The 27,081-nt window shown below is 42.5% G+C and overlaps 2 protein-coding genes across 8 annotated transcripts in view; one reads left to right on the top strand and one right to left on the bottom strand.

The window, feature by feature from the left end:
• LOC141121958 (uncharacterized) overlaps positions 1-27,081 on the bottom strand; it is a 266,794-nt gene that overhangs the window by 99,848 nt on the left and 139,865 nt on the right. The window contains exon 8 of one of the 7 annotated variants that reach the window (XM_073611729.1): positions 23,989-24,999. The exons of the other annotated variants lie outside the window; for them this stretch is intronic. Coding sequence (XP_073467830.1) covers positions 23,989-24,999 — 1,011 coding nt within the window. The remainder of the gene's footprint in view (positions 1-23,988; positions 25,000-27,081) is intronic. 7 annotated transcript variants of the gene reach the window in all.
• The window catches only part of LOC141121982 (uncharacterized), a 159,647-nt gene that overhangs the window by 52,229 nt on the left and 80,337 nt on the right, over positions 1-27,081 (top strand). The gene's annotated exons all lie outside the window — the stretch shown is intronic.

Here is a 27,081-nt window from a genome sequence, read left to right as displayed (position 1 = left end):
TCCATGCTGATTACTGCTAATGATATCATTCTTATTAATAAAATCTTGTATATAGTCCCTTATCATCCCCTCCAAGAGTTTACATACTATTGATGTTAGGCTAACTGGTCTGCAATTCCCAGGGATGTTTTTTGGGCCCTTTTTAAATATTGGTGCTACATTGGCTTTTCTCCAATCAGCTGGTACCATTCCAGTCAGTAGACTGTCTGTAAAAATTAGGAACAACGGTCTGGCAATCACCTGACTGAGTTCCCTAAGTACCCTCGGATGCAAGCCATCTGGTCCCGGTGATTTATTAATGTTAAGTTTCTCAAGTCTAATTTTAATTCCGTCCTCTGTTAAAGATGTAGGTGCTTCCTGTGTTGTGTCATGAGGATAAACACTGCAGTTTTGGTTACTGAAGCCCCCCGATTCACTCGTGAAGACTGAGGAGAAGAATAAATTCAATACCTTTGCCATCTCCCCATCCTTTGTAACCAGATGTCCTTCCTCATTCTTTATGGGGCCAATATGGTCTGTCCTCCCTTTTTTACTGTTTACATACTTAACCACTTCAGCCCCGGAAGGATTTACCCCCTTCCTGACCAGAGCACTTTTTACAATTTGGCACTGCGTCGCTTTAACTGCTAATTGCGCGGTCATGCAATGCTGTACCCAAACGAAATTTGCGTCCTTTTCTTCCCACAAATAGAGCTTTCTTTTGATGGTATTTGATCACCTCTGCCATTTTTATTTTTTGCGCTATACACGGAAAAAGACCGAAAATTTTGAAAAAAATGATATTTTCTACTTTTTGTTCTAAAAAAAATCCAATAAACTCAATTTTAGTCATACATTTAGGCCAAAATGTATTCGGCCACATGTCTTTGGTAAAAAAAATGTCAATAAGTGTATATTTATTGGTTTGCGCAAAAGTTATAGCGCCTACAAACTAGGGTACATTTTCTGTAATTTACACAGCCTTTAATTTATGACTGCCTATGTCGTTTCTTGAGGTGCTAAAATGGCAGGGCAGTACAAAACCCCCACAAATGACCCCATTTTGGAAAGTAGACACCCCAAGGAAATTGCTGAGAGGCATGTTGAGCCCATTGAATATTCATTTTTTTTGTCCCAAGTGATTGAATAATGACAAAAAAAAAAAAAATTACAAAAAGTTGTCACTAAATGATATATTGCTAACACAGGCCATGGGCATATGTGGAATTGCACCCCAAAATACATTTAGCTGCTTCTCCTGAGTATGGGGATACCACATGTGTGGGACTTTTTGGGAGCCTAGCCGCGTACGGGGCCCCGAAAACCAATCACTGCCTTCAGGATTTCTAAGGGCGTACATTTTTGATTTTACTCCTCACTACCTATCACAGTTTTGAAGGCCATAAAATGCCCAGATGGCACAAACTCCCCCCAAATGACCCCATTTTGGAAAGTAGACATCCCAAGCTATTTGCTGAGAGGCATGTTGAGTCCATGGAATATTTTATATTTTGACACAAGTTGCGGGAAAGTGACAATTTTTTTAAATTTTTTTATTTATTTTTTGCACAAAGTTGTCACTAAATGATATATTGCTCACACAGGCCATGGGCATATGTGGAATTGCACCCCAAAATACATTCTGCTGCTTCTCTTGAGTACGGGGATACCACATGTGTGGGACTTTTTAGGAGCCTAGCCGCGTACGGGGCCCCGAAAACCAATCACCGCCTTCAGGATTTCAAAGGGTGTACATTTTTGATTTCACTCTTCACTGCCTATCACAGTTTCGGAGGTCATGGAATGCCCAGGTGGCACAAACCCCCCCCAAATGACCCCATTTTGGAAAGTAGACACCCCAAGCTATTTGCTGAGAGGCATGGTGAGTATTTTGCAGCTCTCATTTGTTTTTGAAAATGAAGAAAGACAAAAAAAAAATTTTTTTTTTCTTTTTTTAAATTTCAAAACTTTGTGACAAAAAGTGAGGTCTGCAAAATACTCACCATGCCTCTCAGCAAATAGCTTTGGGTGTCTACTTTCCAAAATGGGGTCATTTGGGGGGGTTTTGTGCCACCTGGGCATTCCATGGCCTCCGAGACTGTGATAGGCAGTGAAGAGTGAAATCAAAAATTTACGGCCTTAGAAAGCCTGAAGGCGGTGCTTGGTTTTCGGGGTCCCGTACGAGGCTAGGCTCCCAAAAGGTCTCACACATGTGGTATCCCCGTACTCAGGAGAAGCAACAGAATGTATTTTGGGGTGTAATTTCACATATTCCCATGGCATGTTTGAGCAATATATCATTTAGTGACAACTTTGTGCAAAAAAAAAAAAAAAATTTGTCTCTTTCCCGCAACTTGTGTCACAATATAAAATATTCCATGGACTCAACATGCCTCTCAGCAAATAGCTTGGGGTGTCTACTTTCCAAAATGGGGTCATTTGGGGGGGTTTTGAACTGTCCTGGCATTTTATGCACAACATTTAGAAGCTTATGTCACACATCACCCACTCTTCTAACCACTTGAAGACAAAGCCCTTTCTGACACTTTTTGATTACATGAAAAAAATATTTTTTTTTGCAAGAAAATTACCTTGAACCCCCAAACATTATATATTTTTTTAAAGCAAATGCCCTACAGATTAAAATGGTGGGTGTTTCATTTTTTTTTTCACACAGTATTTGCGCAGCGATTTTTCAAACGCATTTTTTGGGGAAAAAACACACTTTTTTACATTTTAATGCACTAAAACACACTATATTGCCCAAATGTTTGATGAAATAAAAAAGATGATCTTAGGACGAGTACATGGATACCAAACATGACATGCTTTACAATTGCGCACAAACGTGCAGTGGCAACAAAATAAATACATTTTTAAAAGCCTTTAAAAGCCTTTACAGGTTACCACTTTAGATTTGCAGAGGAGGTCTACTGCTAAAATTACTGCCCTCGATCTGACCGTCGCGGTGATACCTCACATGCATGGTGCAATTGCTGTTTACATTTGACGCCAGACCAACGCTTGCGTTCGCCTTAGCGCGAGAGCAGGGGGGACAGGGGTGCTTTTTTTTTTTTTCTTTTTTTTTTTTGCTTTTTATCTTATTTTTAAACTGTTCCTTTCATTTTTATTTTTTTTTAATCATTTTTATTGTTATCTCAGGGAATGTAAATATCCCCTATGATAGCAATAGGTAGTGACAGGTACTCTTTTTTGAAAAAATTGGGGTCTATTAGACCCTAGATTTCTCCTCTGCCCTCAAAGCATCTGATCACACCAAGATCGGTGTGATAAAATGCTTCCCCAATTTCCCAATGGCGCTATTTACATCCGGCGAAATCTAAGTCATAAAATGCTCGTAGCTTCCGGTTTCTTAGGCCATAGAGATGTTTGGAGCCACTCTGGTCTCTAATCAGCTCTATGGTCAGCTGGCTGAATCACCGGCTGCATTCTCAGGTTCCCTGTTGAGACAGGAGAGCCAGAGAAAAACACGGAAGACGGTGGGGGGGGCATTCTCTCCCACTGCTTGTAAAAGCAGTCTAGAGGCTAATTAGCCGCTAGGATTGCTTTTACATGAAAGCCGACCGCTGGCTGAAAAGAATGATACCAAGATGATACCTAAACCTGCAAGCATCATTCTGGTATAACCACTCAAAGTCGTGAATGGTGTACCTAAATACAAAAAAATGGTTAACAATAAAGCACAGTAAACGGTAAAGTATAAAAAAATTGCATACCTGAAAAACAAACATGATAAAACATAATAACAATAAAACATTGCAGAATAGAATACAGTAAAAAAGAGCAGAACAATAGAGAGAGAGAATAGAGAGAGAGAGAACAATAAAACGACAACTATTATTTTTTATTTTATATTTTTGTTTGTGTTTTTTTTTTTTTTTACACTTTTTTTGTAACTGTAACTTTTATAACTGTAACCGGTTCCAGGTTCGGGTCTCTCAAAATGCGATGGCATCTTGGGAGACCCTGTGAAAGTGTGCCTAGTCTGTGCAATGCTGTACCCTACGCTAATACTCAACTAGTCTATGGTAGTGTTCAAAACATTCACCAATTCACCAAGTACGGGCGCTGCAGAAGTGGTCGGTTCCCAATTAGGATTGGCGAATGCAGCAGGAAGGGCACTATGGGCACGACGGGCCTGTGTTTGTCTTTTTGGTGGCAGCGGGACACTACTTGTGCTTGCCACCTCACCAGCTTGAACTGCACTTATGGGACTCGCCACGTCACCAAGTGTTACTGCAGTGCTGGTTTGACTACGACCGGGGTGTACTAGGCCACTGGTGCTTGCCAGTTCACCAAAACGCTACAAAAAAAAGTGACAGTGATCGATCGATACTGCACTTGGGTGGGCTGGGCTGGGCCGGGCGGAGGGGCAAAACGCAGGTGCTAGCAGGTATCTGGGCTGATCCCACTAACACTGCGTTTTTGGGAACCCTAAACTGCTGGGGGCGCCAGTATAGATCTGATCGGATCAGATATTGATCAGTTCAGATACTATACCACTAAAGGAGGTGTACGGTGCGTGCGTGGGTGTTAGCGGTACTGGCACTAACCTGACGCTGCTTGGGGCTGGTGCTTGCCAGTTCACCAAAACGCTACCAAAAAAACTGTTAGCGATCGCAGGGATCAGGCCTGACTCTGCGAATGCTGCAGTTATGTGTTTTGTAAGTGACAGTGATCGATCGATACTGCACTTGGGTGGGCTGGGCTCGCCTGGGCGGAGGGGCAAAACGCAGGTGCTAGCAGGTATCTGGGCTGATCCCGCTAACACTGCGTTTTTGGGAACCCTAAACTGCTGGGGACGCCAGTATAGATCTGATCGGATCAGATATTGATGCGATCAGATACTATACCACTAAGGGAGGTGTACGCTGCGTGCGTGGGTGTTAGCGCTACTGGCACTAACCTGACGCTGCCTGGGGCTGGTGCTTGCCAGTTCACCAAAACGCTACCAAAAAAACTGTTAGCGATCGCAGGGATCAGGCCTGACTCTGCGAACGCTGCAGTTATGCGTTTAGTGTTTTGTAAGTGACAGTGATCGATCGATACTGCACTTGGGTGGGCTGGGCCGGGCGGAGGGGCAAAACGCAGGTGCTAGCAGGTATCTGGGCTGATCCCGCTAACACTGCGTTTTTGGGAACCCTAAACTGCTGGGGACGCTAGTATAGATCTGATCGGATCAGATATTGATCCGTTCAGATACTATACCACTAAGGGAGGCGTATGCTGCGTGCGTGGGTGTTAGCGGTACTGGCGCTAATCTGACGCTGCCTGGGGCGACGCACATCACCGAGGGGGCGATCAGGGGGCTAAACCTTTATTCGGTAATAAACGGCGGGTGCCCTGACACTATAAAAAATAAACAAACTAACCAGCGTCACCCGTAACGGTTATACGGTGATCAGTGGTGAAAGGGTTAACTAGGGGGCAATCAAGGGGTTAAAACATTTATTAGATAGTATATGGGGTCCCTGTCACTATAAAACGCTGACGGCGAACCTAAATATTTACGTTCTTAACTAGCGTCACCAGCGACACTAATACAGCGATCAGAAAAATGATCGCTTAGCGACACTGGTGACAGGGGGTGATCAAGGGGTTAAAACTTTATTAGGGGGGGTTAGGGGGGTACCCTAGACCTAAAGGGGGCCTAACACTCACTACCCTAACACTGTAACTGTCACAAACTGACACCAATACAGTAATCAGAAAAAAAAAAAAAAAAACCTGCTTGGTGTCAGTTTGTGACAGGGGGGGGTGATCGGGGGGCGATCGGGGGGGATCGGGGTGTAATGTGTGCCTGGCATGTTCTACTGTATGTGTAGTGTTTGTGCACTCACATACCTGTCTTCTCTCCTCGGCCCGGAACGGAAAATACCGAGCCGAGGAGAGATGACATCATTTCCTCTGCCTCTGTGTACAATACAGAGGCAGGGAAATGATCCCATTGGCTGGGAGCGATCGCGAGGGGGGGGCCACGAATGGATGGCCTCCCCCTCACCACCGATCGCCGTTGGAGATTTGCCGACCGCCGCAGGCACCGGGGGGGGGGGGTCCGATCGGACCCCCCACCCGCGGGCAGGCAAGGACGTACAGGTAAGCCCTTTTGCCTGCCCGTGCCGCTCTGTCGACGTACATCGTCGTGCGGCGGTCGGCAACTGGTTAAAGAATTTCTTGGGATTTTTTTTGCTCTCCTCCGCTATGTGTCTTTCATGTTCTATCTTAGCCGTCCTAATTGCACCCTTATATTTCTTATTGCATTCTTTATAAATTCTGAATGCTGAGGATGATCCCTCAACCTTGTATTTTTTGAAGGCCTTCTCCTTTGCTTTTATATGCATTTTTACATTGGAGTTAAGCCATCCAGGATTTTTGTTCGCTCTTTTAAATTTATTACCCAATGGGATGACAGATCTGAGGTTATCATGATGGACATCTGACTACACATAGAGCCATTATAAGTGTGCCCCGTGGTGTGCGCCCCGTGGTGTGTGCGCCCCGTGGTGTGTGTGCCCCGTGGTGTGCACTGTGTGGTGTGTGTGCCCCGTGGTGTGCACTGTGTGGTGTGTGTGCCCCGTGGTGTGTGTGCCCCGTGGTGTGCACTGTGTGGTGTGTGTGCCCCGTGGTGTGTGTGCCCCGTGGTGTGCACTGTGTGGTGTGTGTGCCCCGTGGTGTGTGTGCCCCGTGGTGTGCGCTGTGTGGTGTGTGTGCCCCGTGGTGTGTGCCCCATGGTGTGCACTGTGTGGTGTGTGTGCCCCGTGGTGTGTGTGCACTGTGCTGTGTGCCCTGTGGTGTGCGCCCCGTGGTGTGCGCTGTGTGGTGTGTGTGCCCCATGGTGTGCGCCACATGGTGTGCGCTGTGTGGTGTGTGTGCCCCGTGGTGTGTGTGCCCCGTGGTGTGCACTGTGTGTGCCCCGTAGTGTGTGTGCCCCGTGGTGTGCGCTGTGTGGTGTGTGTGCCCCGTGGTGTGCGCCCCATGGTGTGCACTGTGTGGTGTGTGTGTGCACTGTGGTGTGTGCCCCGTGGTGTGCGCCCCGTGGTGTGCGCTGTGTGGTGTGTGTGCCCCATGGTGTGCGCTGTGTGGTGTGTGTGCCCCGTGGTGTGTGTGCCCCGTGGTGTGTGCGCCCCGTGGTGTGTGCTGTGTGGTGTGTTTGCCCCGTGGTGTATGTGGACACAAAGTGAACGGATGACAAAACACTGACCTCTGTCCCATTCAGCTTCAATTCCACAGAATGCGCTCACCCATCCCCCGCTTAGCGGACCGGCTTTGTATGAAAAGAACGTGAATGCTTTAAAGGCAGAAGAGGGGAAATGACATATTCCACAACTGCAATGCTTTTATCCCCCATTGTTACCACCCCCCACCAACTGATACAACACCACCTCACCACCACACAAATGCTCTCTGAAGAGCAATCCAAATGCAGATCGCTTTTCAGGGAGCAATGCTAGTGTGAATTGGTTGGAAAAGATTTTAATTATTGGAGTGCAGCTTCAGCGGATTTCAACACAAAATCGATGTAGCTTATGGCTTTGGGGAAATTGAGGCCCTAACCACTTCAGCCCCGGAAGGATTTACCCCCTTAATGACCTTGCTATTGTTTGCGATTCGGCACTGCGTCGCTTTAACTGATAATTGTGCGGTCGTGCGACGTTGTACACAAATAAAATTGACGTCCTTTTTTTCCCACAAATAGAGCTTTCTTTTGGTTGGATTTGATCGCCTCTTTTTTTGTTTTTTGCTCTATAAACAAAAAGCGACAATTTTGAAAAACAAAAATATATTTATTTTTTTACTTTCTGCTATAATACATATTGCAAAAAAAAAATGTCTTCATCAGTTTAGGCCGATATGAATTCTTCTACATATTTTTAGTAAAAAAATTAATAAAATTACAATAGGTGTATATTGATTGGTTTGCGCAAAAGTTACAATCTACAAAATAGAGGATAGAATTATGGAACTTTTAAATTTTTTCTACTAGTATCGGGACTGCGACATTGTGGCGGACAGATCAGACACTTTTTTGGGATCATTTACATTTTTAAAATAGCCACTGATTACTGTATAAATGTCACTGGCAGGGAAGGGGTTAACACTATGGGGCGATCAAGGGGTTAACTATGTGTCCCTCGGTGTGTTCTAACTGTAGGAGGGGGAGGGGCTACCAGGGACATGACAGAGATCAGTGTTTCCGATCACTGGGGACAGAAGATCTCTGTCATGTCATCTGTCAGAACGGGGATCGACCTTGTTTACAAAGGCAGTGCCCCGTTCTGTCTCTGTAATAGGCGATCGCGAGCCGCCGGCAAACATCGAGTCCGCCCGACCCCGGGAACGCTCCCGCAGCCTGCGCCTGCCGCCTTAGAGCTGCTACGGTGATTTGCACAGGAGAGCCAACCTGCCGCCCGCAAGAGGTTAAAGTCAACTGCAGCATTCTCATGAGCAGGGATGGGCTGAGGTATCTTCAGATCCAAGTCTAATCAATTGTATAACAGGCTGCAGGAGGAGAAAAATCATTGGAAGACAAAGCTGCATTTTTTTTTTTAGAGGCAGGTGGGTGGAGTCGTTGGGCCCTGTCAGGTGTACGGGGCCCCATGATTTCTAACAATGGCCCAGACTCCACCCACATCAGGCAGTTTTGTCTCTGAGGATCTTACAATTCCCCCCTCAAGGTAACTAGTAAATGGGTCCTCTGATCTCCTACCAGTTCATTTCTTTATTCATGGACCTTAGTCAGAGAGTGAGGAAACAACGAGAACTGTCTTTTATAGGAGTGACAGGGGTGAGGGGATTATAGGACGAGTGTCCCCACCCCCTCTATCACTCATTTTCATCATCCCAACACAAGAAGTACTGCACTTCCTTATTTAGTTCATGATTTAGTCATGAATAACAGCGGGGCTGAGCCCCACCAGAGGTCAGAGAGTGAGGATGGGGGAGAACCACGAAGATGAAGACTGGACTGATCCTGAAGACCACCATCATTGGGTTATTGACTCCTCCCTCATTATCACTTTCTGTTTAAGGTTCCAAAGTTTGAGGATGTTATCACATTATTATCAACATGTAAAATTCTGTGCTCCAATCAAATCATCAGATATAAAATGTCCAGCTGGTAGGAAATGGGTGAAAAAGAAGTCAGGACTATGTACATAGTTATATAGTAGGCGAGGTTGAAAAAAGACACAAGTCCAACCTATGTGTGTGATTATGTGTCAGTATTACATTGTATATCCCTGTATGTTGTGGTCATTCAGGTGCTTATCTAATAGTTTCTTGAAGCTATTAATGCTCCCCGCTGAGACCACCGCCTGTGGAAGGGAATTCCACATCCTTGCCGCTCTTACAGTAAAGAACCCTCAACGTAGTTTGAGGTTAAACCTCTTTTCTTCTAATTTTAATGAGTGGCCACGAGTCTTGTTAAACTCCCTTCCACAAAAAAGTTTTCTCCCTATTGTGGGGTCACCAGTACGGTATTTGTATACTGAAACCATATCCCCTCTCAAGCGTCTCTTCTCCAGAGAGAATAAGTTCAGTGCTCGCAACCTTTCCTCATAACTAATATCCTCCAGATCCTTTATTAGCTTTGTTAGCCCTTCTTTGTACTCGCTCCATTTCCAGTACATCCTTCCTGAGGACTGGTGCCCAGAACTGGACAGGATACTCCAGGTACGGCCGGACCAGAGTCTTGTAGAGCGGGAGAATTATCACTTTATCTCTTTTTAATGCCAATATTCTGTTTTCTTTGTTAGCAGCAGCTTGGCATTGCATGCCAATGCTGAGCCTATCATCTACTAGGACCCCCAGGTCCTTTTCCATCCCAGATTCTCCCAGAGGTTTTCCCACCAGTCTATAGATTGCATTCAGATTTTTGCCACCCAAATGCATTATTTTACATTTTTCTTCATTGAACCTCATCTGCCATGTAGTTGCCCACCCCATTAATTTGTTCAGGTCTTCTTGCAAGGTTTCCACATCCTGCGGAGAAGTTATTGCCCTGCTTAGCTTAGTATTGTCTGCAAATACAGAGATTGAACTGTTTATCCCATCCTCCAGGTCGTTTATGAACAAATTAAATAGGATTGGTCCCAGCACAGAACCCTGGGGAACCCCACTACCCACCCCTGACCATTCTGAGTACTCTCCATTTATCACCACCCTCTGAACTCGCCCTTGTAGCCAGTTTTCAATCCATGTGCTCACCCTATGGTCCATGCCAACGCACCTTATTTTGTACAATAAACGTTTATGGGGAACTGTGTCAAATGCTTTTGCAAAATCCAGATACACCACATCTACGGGCCTTCCTTTATCTAGATGGCAGCTCACCTCCTCATAGAAGGTGACTTGGTTAAATTGATGATAGGCAACTCCTATCCTCATATTGATTAGTGGTTCCAAATTAATAATAACTACTGCAGTAGGGAACAGACACAAAAGATACGCTCAGCATCTTTCCAAATAACTGTTCTGCTTTATTATGATGCAATTGAAGGTTTTCATGCACATGATTACGTAGGTATCACATTAATATTACAATTGTACGTTTATGGTAACAAGGGGCGTTACATAGGCAGGCTAATTCTAATCAGGACTCGAAAGAATGTAAACATGTACTAAAAACATTATTAGTGCTGTGTGCACAGTGAGGGCAGTGTGCAATACATACAAAATAGAATATAATTATATACAGAGCTTACAAATTTCCATTACAGTCTCCCCTCTTTTGATCAATATTTTGATCACTAACCATACCTGCTATCACCTTTAACCTGGAACCTCCACACGCTTAGGTGGAGGTAGTCCTGGCCAAAGAGGCAAAAAACTCCATTGTGGAGAAAATAATAGCTGAGCAACTTTTTCATTACAAAATGACTTTTCATTGTGAAAAACAAATGATTGATAAGACATATTTACAGAGTACTGGCTGTACACTCCTGTGGCCAGAATGGCCTTCTAGCTGAATTGTGGACATGCTGACTTATCAGCATATGTAAACACAGACAATTCTACATAAAATGGAAGACGTACAAAAGACAAATATGACTTCAACATGGCTGAACTACTTTTCAAATATATATATATATATATATATATATATATATATATATATATATATCCCTTACAATTAAAGTAATTGAATCAAAAAGTACCCTAGACTGTGATGACAAGAGGGAAACAAATCAAACACAGAGATTTCTTTAATTAAGTCATTTTTGCCGTGTCTGGTGTGGATCCAGGTGACTTTTCCTTCAAGTTTTGCAAAAACTGTACATGAAATAGATGCTGTATTGAGTCTCCAAACATTTCCTTATATATAAATGTCTCTTAACAATCCACAAGTCACCTGGCTTTAGTTTTAGATCCTTCCAAACTTTTAGGATCTGGAATTGGGGAGAAAACACATAAATTAGTTTGTCAAAAAACCTTAAAAGATCAGCAACATTCTCTGTGAGATCCGAATGAAGGACTTCAGCTGCTGAGACAAAATATAAGCACGTGAGTAACACACTCCCAAACCAAATCCCATAGGGAGAGAGTCCAACAACCCCCTTAGGGGCTTGATAAAATATAAGAAAACATTCAGGCAAAAGTTTTCTAGTTTCTTACTCTACTTTGTCCGCTACATTGTAGACAGTAGGGGGGTGTAAAAATAAAACCTCAAAACTTCTAGTAAGGACTCTCCTATAAAAAATGATTTCCTCTGTTACTCTCTGTACTCCCTGGCACTCTGTACTTACAAACTACTTCTGATAACACTTTTTACTGTGGCCTTTGCAGTAACATTTGCCACTGGACATCCAAAAAACATGTCCATACAGACAAAATGCATACTCATAAGATTCTAACTTGGGCATCTGGATATATCTTTTTTGTAATCTCTGGGAGGGATGTTCAGCTTTTGGTAACACCTTTGGTAACAGGTAAAACAAGAAGTGGTATGTTATAAAAACAACTGTGGAGAACCCTGGCTCTATCCCACGCTCATTTACTAAGGCAGCCATAACTGCTTGTGACTGATGACACGGTCCATGTGTCAAGCTGGAGGGAAAAGAGTGGCTGGCAGACATAAATGATCACCTTTTCCAAAGTCCTATTTCATAAGAAGTTGCCCCCTGTGGACCACTTGTTCTTCTCGTTCTGGGGTCCTTAAAGTTGAATTATTAATCCCAGCTATACTGGGCCAGAACTAGGGTGGAATCTGTGAGTTGCACAGACCCATCAAGTGTCCGGGGCTGTAAATGCAGCATCCTTAGTCACCTGGTCTGCTTCCATGTGTTAAAGTTAATATGGCTACCTCAGCAAGAAGCTGGAAGGCTGAAAACAGCCAATCAAATTAACTTGGCATGCTTTATTGGTTTACCTGTTGAAGTAAAAACAAACTTCTGGCCCTTCAAATGGAACCAAGAGCTCTCTATATCTCGACTATCTATATAAATATACACTCTTTTTATAGCTCACAGGCTTTGCTAAAACATTGAGCTCTGCTTCTTGAGCTGGGGAAAAAGGATCCAATGACTTTGAATACAGAGAATCCTTCTGGGTGATAAACTGCATACTCAAATCTACAAAAAATGTAATATCTGGGTCTTCAGGGAGTGTGTCCTGCACTGGGCTCACAGCAGCTGATTCCCACATCAATTTAACACATGCGTCTTTTCCTTTCTTTTGAATAAATGTACGCGTTTTTCATTGTTAGATTTGTACATAAACAAACTCATATTTTAAACCTTTCATTAGACAAACATTTAGTTAGCTGTATATTTGCTGCACAGAATGTCGGACCATTAAAAATTAAATGTTTGACCAAAACAATATCTAACTTTGTCTAATAGCACCTTTGCATAAAAGCTACAGATCTGATATATCGGGGTGAACCCTTCATTACTGGGTCCAGCTTGCATAAATATATTACAATGGCTTGTTTTGTATCACGCAGTTTGTGTAAGAACTCCAGTTTCATGTTTCAAAAGACAACTTCTTCCTGGCAATATTATAATAAATGATAACAATACCCTGCGGTCATGCAGAGATGCCCATAAATCCAAAATATTCTTCTGCTTATACCACTGTACTTACAAGAAAAAGGGGCACATCATTTCACAATCCACACATTCTGCTTTGGATTTCAAAAATAAAAATAAATAAAACAAAAAGGATCAACAATCTGTATGATGGACCAGAAAGCATCAAAAACTATAAAACAACTGGCTGCAGGTGGCATCTATCCTAACAGGGTGTGTGGACTTGATGTGATGGGTCTGTTATATTTACATTTTATTTATTATTACTCTCACATCATGGGACACACATCAAGTTATTATCAAGAACCTTAAAATTTCATTTTTGTAGAAAAACTTCTTATGTATCCCATCCATCTTGGCTTTGTTAAATATTATGGCAGCTTTATTCCAAATAACAACCTCATCTTAATCTTTTTTTCTCTCAATAAGTGCTTATTGTATAAATGTAAAATTACAAAATTGTTATCTTAATCTAAACTAATCCCATTTTTACAAATTTCCCCAATAACCTGAATTTCATTTCCAACCAAAGGTTATCTTAACCAGTTTCAATATATCTATATTATTAATAAAATTGTTAAACTCATATTAGAAATGAATACTCATTATTACTTAATTTTACTTAATTTCCCTTTTTTAAATGCACTGTTTCCACTATCAAAGGATATTCAATTTGTGCAATACACGGTTAAATGTAACCTTCATTTTACCATGTCTGGAAAACAGATTCAAAATAATTGTGATCACATTGTTTACCATTAGATTCGTTAACCCGGCACATTTTGTTATAAATGTTTTGTCTAAAAAACAGGAATTGGCATGGTGTCCTTCCAGCTTATCACTGACCTCTCTTCCCAGCCACATTTCTTTCATGAGAGCACAAAGGAGGGGGTCACATCTGCATACATGACACACACAAGCAATAGAACTAAAGGTCCCAGCATTCGCACACACATACACCAATATCTCTCTAAAATCGCTTACTTTTTCCCATTTGTACACAACACATGCATATCATTCTCTCACTTTCTTTTAACTCTTTAATTATTCCCTGCATAAATTCTGCTTTCCTTATTTTGTTCAGATATCTTTTATATGTAGCTTCTATGATCAGACGGGGAGCCATAGTGCTCATCCCATCTTCCCTCTCCGACAACATATAAAGTATTCTGTTTTACCTCTCATTTCTCTGTTTTAACTCTCATAGTTGTAGTGCCTGACCCCAAATTCATCCCACAACTTAACATGAAAATGTCCCTTTCTGTCTAGTGTTATTGTCACCCTTGATCCATCCTGCTCACATAGATAGCTGTTTCTCTAGCTGTTTACTCTGCATGATTCTTAGTCCCTATGGACTTTGGTAACCCAGTTACCCATTGTGGATCCCTGTCCACTCTAACCATTAATCTAGGGGCTCAGTATAGGCGGAACCGCACCTTTGGTTCATATGTAGCGCTCCTCTTGCGCTGGGCATTTTTGAGGGTCTCTTACCCTTCATTCCCTTACTTAATTCAATGCCCATAATGACTGGCCAGTCTTCTCTCTTCTCTATGTGTGCCTATACCCTCTTGCCTCTAAACTACTTTATCTAGCAGATGTACTACATATACCTGTGAACAGCACTATTTTTCCCTTTCTTATCTATATCACTCCATTGGACAGTAGACAGGGACAACATAACATATAACCACTAATCAATACAGTTTGATTAAGGGGAGTAAAATAGGTACCCTTTGTCCCGAAAATGCCTTACCGATCAAGGAAGTCTGATAACTCAAATGTAAGCAAAAGGCTTACCTCAGCCGGCTGATTATCAGAAATTCCCGGATCCTCTCAAGCTCCTCGTTTCGGATACTCAGGGTCACCTGGAATCCCCTCCTAAGGCAAAGCTCGCCATGCTGACTTGGTTAAATTGATGATAGGTAACTCCTATCCTCATATTGATTAGTGGTTCCAAATTAATAATAACTACTGCAGTAGGGAACAGACACAAAAGATACGCTCAGCATCTTTCCAAATAACTGTTCTGCTTTATTATGACGCAATTGAAGGTTTTTATGCACATGATTACGTAGGTATCACATTAATATTACAATTGTACGTTCATGGTAACAAGGGGCGTTACATAGGCAGGCTAATTCTAATCAGGACTCGAAAGAATGTAAACATGTACTGAAAACATTATTAGTGCTGTGTGCACAGTGAGGGCAGTGTGCAATACATACAAAATACAATACAATTATATACAGAACTTACAAATTTCCATTACAAAGGTTAATAGATTGGTTTGGCAAGAACGATTCTTCATGAATCCATGCTGATTACTGCTAATGATACCGTTCTTATTACTAAAATCTTGTGTAAAGTCCCTTATCATCCCCTCCAAGAGTTTACATACTATTGATGTTAGGCTAACTGGTCTGTAATTCCCAGGGATGTATTTTGGGCCCTTTTTAAATATTGGTGCTACATTGGCTTTTCTCCAATCAGCTGGTACCATTCCAGTCAGTAGACTGTCAGTAAAAATTAGGAACAATGGTCTGGCAATTACTTGACTGAGTTCCCTAAGTACTCTCGGGTGCAAGCCATCTGGTCCCGGTGATTTATTAATGTTAAGTTTCCCAAGTATAAATTATAATTCTGTCCTCTGTTAACCATGGAGGTGCTTCCTGTGTTGTGTCATGAGGATAAACACTGCAGTTTTGGTTAGTAAAGCCCCCTGATTCCCTCGTGAAGATTAAGGAGAAGAATACATTCAATACCTTTGCCATCTCCCCATCCTTTTTAACCAGATGCCCTTCCTCATTCTTTATGGGGCCAAAATGGTCTGTCCTCCTTTTTTACTGTTTACATACTTACAGAATTTCTTGGGATTTTTTTTTGCTCTCCTCCGCTATGTGTCTTTCATGGTCTATCTTAGCTGTCCTTATAGCACCCTTACATTTCTTGTTGCATTATTTATAAAGTCTAAATGCTGATGATGATCCCTCAACCTTGTATTTTTTAAAGGCCTTCTCCTTTGCTTTTGTATGCATTTTTACATTGGAGTGAAGCCATCCAGGACTTTTGTTTGCTCTTTTAAATGTATTACCCAATGGGATGCATTGGCTAATGCCCTTATTTAATTTGCTCTTAAAGCAAACCCATCTCTCTTCCATGTTCTTTGTTCCTAAGATTTTATCCCAATTTGTGCCTTCTAGCAAGGTTTGTAGTTTAGGGAAGTTGGCTCTTTTGAAATTCAGTGTCTTTGTATTCCCCTTATGTTTCCTATTTGTGCGATTTATACTGAAGCCAATTGACCTATGATCGCTGTTACCAAACTTGCCCCGTATTTCCACATCCGTGATCAGGTCTGTATTGTTGGTAATCAGTAGATCCAGTAACGCTTTATTTCTAGTTGTTGCATCTACCATCTGACCCATAAAATTGTCCTGCAAGACATTTAGGAACTGGCGAGCCTTAGATGAATGCGCATTTCCCTCCGCCCAGTCTATGTCTGGATAATTAAAATCCCCCATTACAATAACACTTCCCATCCTTGTTCCTAATCCAAATTGTGATAAGAGATCTGTCTCCCCTTCCTCCTTCAGGTTAGGGGGCCTATAGCATACTCCCAGTATTATTTTCTCCTTAGCTTCATCCCTTTGGAGCTCTACCCATAAGGATTCCACCTCCTCCCTAGCTCCCTTAGTGATGTCATCTCTCAATTTGCTTCGTAACCAACAAGGACGAGATTTACCCTAAATTGCTACACAGTGGCATATACTGTGGATTCCTTAGACCCCAGGAGGGGGTGAAGTATATGTTGAGTGCAGCCATAATAGGAGCACGAATAAGGCACGCACGGTGTGATCACCCATGGGGAAGTGAATCAAGTCAAATGTGGATTTTTCACTGGCACAAGAGCACTTTATTGAATTTAAATGATTTTGGATTATTGGTATCAGTATAGTTGGTTTCTTAGTGGCACATAGTGCAAATTTATATAAATTCAATAACGTGCTATTATGTTAGGTCAGCCATTTTTGGCAATCTGAAAGTTTACATGCAGGTGGATTTTTCATCATTTGTTTCAGATTGGTTTTTATTTTTCATATATTAATATTTTCATTTTACTTATGTTGACACATAGGGCATGGTGAATTGTGTACACAGTACACAAAGTATCTAAACACACATAGATACCACTTTTTAATTTATTAGAATCACCATACCAGTTCAAGTCATTTTTATTAATAGTTTATTTAATTTTTACATCACGTTTGCAGGATAAATTGGGAGACTAAGCTGTTTTTAAGCAGGCACCTTTGCTTACCCTTATGAGGGGTTTAACTAGCAGCACGTATTAGCAGGTAGTCAGTGGAGTAGCATTAATTGCAATCTACCTTTTTCTCCCTATCATTAACTCATTCCACTAATTGGTAACGTCAGTGGTTCTAATTAACCCTTCAAACAACAACATCTGATATTAGAACAGCGCCATATCTACTTTAGTTTCTTCTTCTATCTCTCACATTCACTTGTACATTATGCTTGATATATAGGCATACCCCTCCCCCTTTTTTACCCTCTCTATCCTTGCGATAAAGGGTATACCCTTGAATGTTTGCCAGCCAATTATGAGAGCTGTTGAACCAGGTCTCTGAAATTCCCACAAAATCCAAATCCTCCTCGTACAATAGTATCTCTAGTTCACCCATCTTGTCCGCCAGGCTCCTGGCCTTGGTGAACATGCCAGTTTAGACCTGTCGCATATTATCCTCTTATTGGGTGTTCTGAGATTGCAACTAGGACTTGCTACTATACTTATCTTGGGTTTATGTGCTTTGGTCAACCTACCACTAATGCCCACAATTCTACCCTCTGGAATATGTTCCGCGCTGACTATCTCTACCCTCCCCCCTATCGCCTAGTTTAAAAACCCCTCTAACTTTTTGGCCATCTTCATTCCCAGCTGATCTGCACCCTCCTCATTTAGCTGCAGTCCATCCCTTCTATAGTACTGGTTATCGACTGAGAAGTCGGCCCAGTCCTCCAGTAACTCCAAACCCCTCCTTACTACACCAGCTCTTCAGCCACTTGTTTACTTCCCTAATCTCCCTCTGCCTTTCTGGTGTGGCTCGATGTAACGGTAGTATTCCTGAAAATACTACCTTGGAGGTCCTTTTCCTCAATTTAGTTCCCAAGTCCCTAAAATCATTCTTTAGGACACTCCATCTGCCTCTGACTTTGTCATTGGTGCCAACGTGCACCATGACAGCTGGGTCTTCCCCAGCCCCTCCCAGTAATCTGTCCACCAGATCCGTGATGTGCCGAACCCGAGCACCAGGTAGACAACATACAGTTCGGCGCTTCAGGCCTTTGTTACAGATTGGCCTCTCTGTCCTAAGAATTGAGTCCCCTACCACCAGAATATGTCTTTCCTTTCCCTACCCCCCCAATTCTCACTGGAGGAGTTCTTCTCCCGGCAGCTAGGAGAGTCTCTCAGCTCCAGCAGTGCTGGTCCCTGACTGGTTTCACCAATGTCACTCAATGGAGCGTACTTATTGGGATGCTCCAGTCCTGGATTGGCCTCCCTGGCACTTCCCCCTCTACCCTTCCTGTCACCCATCTACTCTTTGCTAGTGCCTGCACCTCTTTGTCTCCACCCGCCTCTGTGCTGGCCCCTGCCGACACCTGCCGTGTACGTTCCTGGCTCTCCTTTAGTATGGAGGACTTTTCAGTGCTGACAGTTGCTTCCCCAGATTCAGAACCTGGACTTCCAGGGAAATAATGCGCTTACTATGACCCCTGTTATAACCTCCTGTTTTAAACTCACCACTTAGTCCAGTTCTACTAACTCTGGTTTTTAACTCACCACTTAGTCCAATTCCACTTGGACAGAGTTCCAGCAAGCTCAAAGATGAGCAGGCTCACAATGAGTTCTACAGAAGGTTATATAGCCCTCAAGCACCTGTGACCAATTAACCACTCCCCTTAATTAGTAGGCCGAAGGAAGCAAAGAAAAAAAAGCTGTTTAAAAAATGTCAGAAAAAGGTGTTAAAAAGCTACAAGGAAAAGCCCCAAAAAGAATCTAAAAATGCAACCCAGCAATCACCAACAGTCAAAAAGCACGACTTGTTCACTCTCCACTCAAGGTCCCCACTGTTTAGCTTCCAACCAGCAGTCTGGTATGGTCTTGGCCACCGTGCTGCAGCTCAGTTTCAGGGTCTTGGCAATCTTCTTATAGCCTAGGCCATCTTTATGTAGAGCAACAATTCTTTTTTTCAGATCCTCAGAGAGTTCTTTGCCATGAGGTGCCATGTTGAACTTCCAGTGACCAGTATGAGAGAGTGAGAGCGATAACACCAAATTTAACACACCTGCTCCCCATTCCCACCCGAGACCTTGTAACACTAAGGAGTTACATGACACCGGGGAGGGAAAATGGCTAATTGGGCCCAATGTGGACATTTTCACTTAGGGGTGTACTCACTTTTGTTGCCAGCAGTTTAGACATTAATGGCTGTGTGTTGAGTTATTTTGAGGGGACAGCAAGTTTACACTGTTATACAAGCTGTACACTCACTACTTTACATTGTAGCAAAGTGTCATTTCTTCAGTGTTGTCACACGAAAAGATGTAATAAAATATTTACAAAAATGTGACTGAGGGGTGTACTTACTTTTGTGAGATACTGTATATAGGAACAAGATGGTTTCTAAGTTGTTTGAAACCACAAAACATATGTAAAAAAATTAATATGATTTTGGCCTTCTAGAATCTAGATTAATTCTTTTAACCTTCATAGTTCTGACAACCCCCCCTCCCCCCCAAAAAAAAAAAATCTGAGCCCCCACCCCCACATATACACATGTACAAACATAAACTCACACATTGGGGAGCCTATGCCTGAAAACGCTGATTGTGATACACAGGTTACATATTGCCGGAATGAGAGCAATAATTCTACACCAGACCTCCTCTGTAACACTAAACTGATGACCTATAGGTGGCTTTTAAAGCGTTGCCTATAGAAAATATAGGATACTGAAGTCTGTCACCATTTTAAAGGTGCACACAGATTTAAGGTTTGACATGTTGGGTATCTATTTACTCGGTGCAACCTCGGCTTTTATATTTTACCAAAAAATTGAGTATTTTATTGTACTTTTGTTTCCTCTAAAATGGACTTTAGTGAGTTTTTTACTGAAATCTTGCATTTCATAAACTTTTGCAATAATATCATGTGACATAAAAAATTGAAACTACCACTATATTATTCTCTAGGGTGTCTACTTTCAGAAAATATATTATTATTATTATACAGGATTTATATAGCGCCAACAGTTTACGCAGCGCTTTACCTTCAGGCCTAAAATTATTTTTTAAACTCCTTTCCGCCTGGCCTATTGCAGAATGACGGCCAGGCGGGGGGTTCCATTATCCTGACTAGACGTCATATGTAGTCCAGAAGAATAAGCCAATCGGGCCTGTGACAATCGTTGGTGTGGTGTGTTGCTCTGACACATGGATTCTCCAATCTCGGTAAAGAGCCTATGATGTAGGCTCTTTACCATGTGATCAGCTGTGTCCAATCAAAGCTAATCACATAGTAACCATGAAGTGCCGGTTATCGGCTTTCCTTTATTCATGCTGACAAGGTGCGAGTAAACGAGAGCCAATCAGCGGTTCTCCTGACATGGGAGATCTGCACTGATATCCAGCATTGATTATCAGTACAGGCCCATCAGTGATGACCACCAGTGCCCCACCAGTTATGCTGATCAGTGCCCCTCACCAATGCCAATCAGTCACTATCAGGGATGCTTGTCAGTACCTCATCAGTCCTGCATATTAGTGCCCATCAGCGAAGGAGAAAACTTACTTATTTTTTTTACATTTTTTAACATAAAACATAGAAATTTTATTTTTTTTTCAGAATTTTCTGTCTTTTTTTTATTTGTAACACAAGAAATAAAAACGCCAGAGGTGATCAAATACCACCAAAAGAAAGCTCTATTCGTGGGAAAAAAAGATAAAAATGTCAAATGGGTACAGTGTTAGATGACCGCGCAATTGTCAAGTGTGAGAGCGCTGACAGATGAAAATTGGCCTAGGCAGGAAGGGGGTGAAAGTGTCCATTATTGAAGGGTTAAACATTTGGGCAAAAAAATAATTAGGGATGATCCCAATGTTCGTGTCGCATGTATGTTTGACCCAAACATCGGGTGTTCGTAAAACAGCGAACAATATGCTGTGTTCGCTGCAAATTCGAAAGCTGCCGGAACACCGTTAAAGTATATGGGACACTAACATGAATAATCAAAAGTGCTCATTTTAAAGGCTTATATGCAAGTTATTGCCATAATAAGTGTTTGGGGACCTGGGTCCTGCCCCAGGGGACATGGATCAATGCAATAAAATTTTTTAAATCAGCAGTTTTTTCAGGAGCAGTGATTTTTTTTAACGCTTAAAGTGAAACAATAAAAATGAAATATTCCTTTAAATATCGTGCCTGGGGGGTGTCTATAGTATGCCTGTAAAGTGGCGGAGTTTTCCCATGTTTAGAACAATACCACAGCAAAATGACATTTCTAAAGGAAGAATTGTCATTTAAAACTGATTGCGGCTGTAATGAATGGTCGGGTCTCGGCAATATAGATAAAACTCATTGAAAAAAAGAGCATGTGATCCCCCCAGTCCATTACCAGGCCCTTTGGGTCTGGTATGAATATTAAGGGGAACCCCAAACCAAAAAAAAAAACAATTGTATGTGGGGCCCCTTAAAATCCATACCAGGCCCTTCGGGTCTGATCTGGAAATTAAGGGGAACCCTGCGGCAAATTTAAAAAAATATATGGTGTAGGGTTCCCCCCAAAATCCATACCAGACTCTTATCCGAGCACGCAACCTGGAAGGATGCAGGAAAAGAGGGGGGAAGAGAGAGTGCCCCCCTCCAGAACCGTACCAGGCCACATGCCCTCAACATTGGGAGGGTGCTTTGGGGTAGCCCCCCAAAGCACCTTGTCCCCATGTTGATGGGGACAAGGGCCTCATCCCCACAACCCTTGCCCAGTGGTTGTGGGGGTCTACGGGCGGGGGCTTATCGGAATCTGGAAGCCCCCTTTAACAGGGGGAACCCCAGATCCCGACCTCCCCCGTTGTGTGAATTGGTAACGGGGTACAAGTACCCCTACCATTTCACAAAAAAAGTGTCACAATGGTAAAAAAGACGAGACAGATTGGGACAAGTTCTTTAATAAAAAATAATAAAGTTCCATGATGTCCATTAATCTTCTTCCAACACGCCGCTGATGAGCTGAAAAAGGAAAAAAATGCAACCGACACACCTCGATGGGAGGCTCCCACCGTCTGACACGTCTTCTCTGTGACAGCTCTTATATAGCTGAGAGCGGAGCCACCCAGTGATGTAAATGGGTGACACTGCCCCCTCTGATGCCACGGGGAAGCCCCCGTGGTGTCAGAGGGGGTGGGGTCACCTGGTTACATCACGGGTGGCCCCGCCCTCAGTTATATAAGAGCTGTCACAGCAGACATGTCATTCGGCGGGAGATCGGTTGCAGCTTTTTTTTTTGTCCGTCGGGTGGTGTGAACTTACATCATGGGACATTTGGCCCTTCAGCCATATCAGGCCGAAGGGCCTGGTATGGATTTTAGGGGGACCCCCACGCAATTTTTTTTTTAATTTTGGTTCGGGGTTCCCCTTAATATTCATACCAGACCCAAAGGGCCAGGTAATGGACTGGGGGGAATCCCATGCTCTTTTTTTCAATAAGTTTTATCTATATTGCCGAGACCTGACAATTCATTACAGCCGTGATCCGTTTTAAATGACAATTTTTCCTTTAGAAATGTCATTTTGCTGTGGTATTGTTCTAAACACAGGAATAATGCACCACTCTACAGCCATACTATAGACAGCCCCCCAGGCATGATATTTAATAGAATATTTCATTTTTTTTGTTTCACTTTAAGCATTAAAAAAATCACTGATCCCGAAAAAACAGCCGTTTTAAAAAATATATTTTTTGCATTGATACATGTCACCTGGGGCAGGACCCGGGTCCCCAAACACTTTTTATGGCAATAACTTGCATATAAGCCTTTAAAATTAGCACTTTTGATTATTCATGTTCGTGTCCCATAGACTTTAATGGGGTTTGTGTGTTCTGCCAAATTTTTTGCCTGTTCGCATGTTCTGCTAAGAACCAAACTGGAGGGTGTTCGGCTCATCCCTAAAAATAATAATACAAAAACATCTATGGCATTGAAAGGGTTAAAGGAAACGTTCACCTTTGGGAAGATGTTACATGTTCCTGTTCCTGCAGTGGCTCAGCGATTCGAGTCCTCTGTGTGACAGCAGTGCGGGGAGAAGTTCCCCGTACCGGATGTCACTTCATGAAAAGACCACGGCCGTGCCATTCATTCACAGAGTTCAGTCCTTTGCCGATGTCGGCTTGTAGTTTTCAATGAACTCCCACACCGCTGCTGAGCTCTCTGGTAGATGAAGAACAAGGAGATTGTCATAAGGGACCAGGAGATTGGGACCCCAATTTAGTCCCTTCAACAAGTTGTTTTTTCAAAAAATGTCCACACCTCTGGAACTGTTTCTTACATGAAGAAGATCAGCCATGGAGTATATCTGAGGTGTATATCAGGGTGTGCTTCTTCCCCACATGAGAGCTGTGATGTCCAGCAACATTCATATAGAAGACATTTCCCGCACCCAAGGCACTAATACACCTCAAGGGTTGTGTGGGATCCCTGATGTACAGGAAGACAGGACTTCAGTGAGGAACAATTCCCTCACTCAGGACAGGAATACCGCTTCTCCCCATGTGAGATCTCTGATGTCTGTAAAGACTGGACTTGTCTGAAAAACATTTCCCACACTCAGCACAGGAATACGGCTTCTCCCCCGTGTGAGATCTCTGATGTGTGTTAAGATGGGACTTATCTGAAAAACATTTCCCACACTCAGCACAGGAATATGGCTTCTCCCCCGTGTGCAATCTCTGATGTCTGGAAAGACTGGAGATCCGTGAAAAACATTTCCCGCACTCAGGACAGGAATGCGGCTTCTCCCCCGTGTGAGATCTCTGATGTGTGTTAAGACTGGACTTCACTGAATAACATTTTCCGCACTCAGCACAGGAATACGGCTTCTCCACCGTGTGAGATCTCTGATGTGTGTGAAGCTGGGACTTCTGTGAAAAACATTTTCCACACTCAGCACATGAAAGTGGCTTCTCCCCTGTGTGACACCTCTCATGTGTGTGAAGATTGTACTTCTGTGAAAAACATTTCCCGCACTCAGGACAGGAATGCCGCTTTTCTCCTGTATGAGACCTCTGATGTCTGTTAAGGCTGGACTTGTCTGAAAAACATTTCTCACACTCAGAACAGGAATACGGCTTCTCCCCTGTGTGAGATCTCTGATGTATGTAAAGATTGGACTTCTGTGAAAAACATTTCCAGCACTCAGGACAGGAATACGGCTTCTCCCCAGTGTGAGATCTTTTATGCTCATCAAGTTTGGATTTAAAATGGAAACACTGCCCGCACTCAGGACAGGAATACGGCTTCTCCCCTGTGTGAGATCTCTGATGTTTGGAAAGATGGGACTTCACTGAAAAACATTTCCCACACTCAGGACAGGAATACGGCTTTTCTCCGGTGTGAGATCTTTTATGAGCATAAAAACCAGATTTAGAATGGAAACACTTTCCGCACTCAGTACAGGAAAAGCTCTTCTCTGTTGGAAGGACGGCACCGTCCCTCACAGTCTGAGGTTCCTCAGGATAAGAGGAATACGATGGTCCATCTACACTGTGTGGTGCCGGATGGACATTTGAGGTAGTCGGGTTTTCTCCTGGACTATACTGTGTGATGTCCTCATCTTCTACTTTACAGTCTGGAGACAAAGTGAGACAATCCTCTGAGGTTTTCCTCATCTCCCGTCCATCTACTAAAATAGAAATAAAAAGATTATTACTAGACATGAGCAGATTGGTTCTCCTAAACCAGGACTCCGCCCACATCAGGCAGCTTTGTCTCTGAGGATCTTACATTTCCACCCTCAAGGTAACTAGTAAATGTGTCCTCTGTAGGGCGGCAACTAATGATTATTTTTAGAATTGATTAGTTGGATGATTATTGTTTCAATTAATCGATTCATTGGATAAAAACCTCAAAAAAAGGTTGGTGTATAATTTAGTTAATATTCTTTAGTTTAATTTAGTAAATATAAATATCCAGATATATAGTTTGATATTTAATCCACTCTGAGAATAACAGACAGATAGATGTATTATTAGAGGGAGAATCTGCTACATATCAGAATCAGAGATCAACATTATTAAAATATAAAAAAGATGTAAAACACTGTTTTGCAGATGATCAGACAGGAGTGTAATATAATATGATGGATGACAGACTCCCTTGTCATAGACAGGTAGGTGGGTACAAGCTCCCTGCACCTGATGTCACTTATGCTGGCCGAACACAAACTCATTTTTCTTTAAAAAAAAACATTCATCCAATTCTCTAACCATTAGTGGGTCAAATCGGCTGCATTTTCCACCTCAGTGACGGTAAATTCGAAGGAGCAGAACAGAAAAATTTTCTCCATCGAACAAATTTTCAAATAGTTTATGTGGTTTTTGCTCAGAAGTTACATTCATTTTAAAATTGAATTAAATGCAAGTGGAATTTTTGAACTACACTCGTCCATTCATCGAATGTACAAATAATTTTCATACAAATATCTGTGGGAATATTCTCGTCCAAAAATCGGTCCGTGTATGGCCAGCATAGGACATTTAGTAGCAGCAGCATGATTTTGTTTAATCATCTGTTATGATGGGGTTAAAAAAATAGTCCTTTATAGTACAAAAACAGTAGATAATCACTACTATAAGGGATTAATTTATACTGTGAAATAGTGAAAGTAATATATCTTATATCATATATATATATATATAATAAATATACCCAGAAGTAGGATATATGGGGATTTTACCTGGGAGTCACACATGAAGATATATGGAGGTTAGTGGGGGAAAAAAACTTTTATATTTAAATAATACTGAAAGCTGAGACTTTTTTTTCAAGGATATAATAATTTTATATATAATGCACAATACTAGTAAACTTTTACTTTATATAATAGTAATGCCTTCTATCACCTCCAGTCTATCAGCCTCCACCTTCTCTGGTGTCAGATGCTGATCTTCCCTGCACAGAGACCTTAAAGTCATTGTAAATGTTGGATTTCTTTTTTAAACAAACTTGTCATACTTACCTTTAGGGATGCACAGTAACTTCGGCGGCTGAAAAAGAAACTGCCGAAAATTGTGTTTTCAGCACATTGTCGAAAGGAAAATATTGCCGATAATGGAGCGGTAAATGGGGCCACCCATTGCAGGGGTGTCATCCTAGCGTGCCCCAGTCCTCCCTCCTCCCACAGAGCGGCAATCTCCGCTGAATTGCTCGGATCGCAGTACAAGTCCCGCCTCCTGTGATAGACGGCACACTGATCCAATGGTGGGACATTGAATCTGTGACGTGATCACAGGAGGCGGGGCATTGTTACTGCGACCCAGACAATTCAAATACAGCTCCGTAACACACAGAGATTGCTGCTTTAATCCGGGCACTGGTGAGGCTGCATGAAGGCCACTGGTGAGGCCGCATGAAGGCCACTGGTGAGGCCGCATGAAGGCCACTGGTGAGGCCGCATGAAGGGCACTGGTGAGGCTGCATGAAGGGCACTGGTGAGGCTGCATGAAGGGCACTGGTGAGGCTGCATGAAGGGCACTGGTGAGGCTGCATTGATCTCCTGCATCATGTCTACAGTCTCTGACCATCTCCTGTATTATGTCTGCTAGAGGTCCACTGAATGGAAAATTTGCTAAAACTATAGCAGTGTGTTTAAGTAAGAGATTGCAGACATAATACAAGAGATGGTTAGAGACTGAAGACATGATACAAGAGATGGTTATGAGACTGGGGACATGATACAAGAGATGGTTATATATAAATGGTGGTT

Source organism: Aquarana catesbeiana, unplaced genomic scaffold (assembly GCF_042186555.1).
Source record: "Aquarana catesbeiana isolate 2022-GZ unplaced genomic scaffold, ASM4218655v1 unanchor236, whole genome shotgun sequence".
NCBI classification, from domain to species: domain Eukaryota; kingdom Metazoa; phylum Chordata; class Amphibia; order Anura; family Ranidae; genus Aquarana; species Aquarana catesbeiana.
This window is presented reverse-complemented; position numbering and strand designations above follow the sequence as displayed.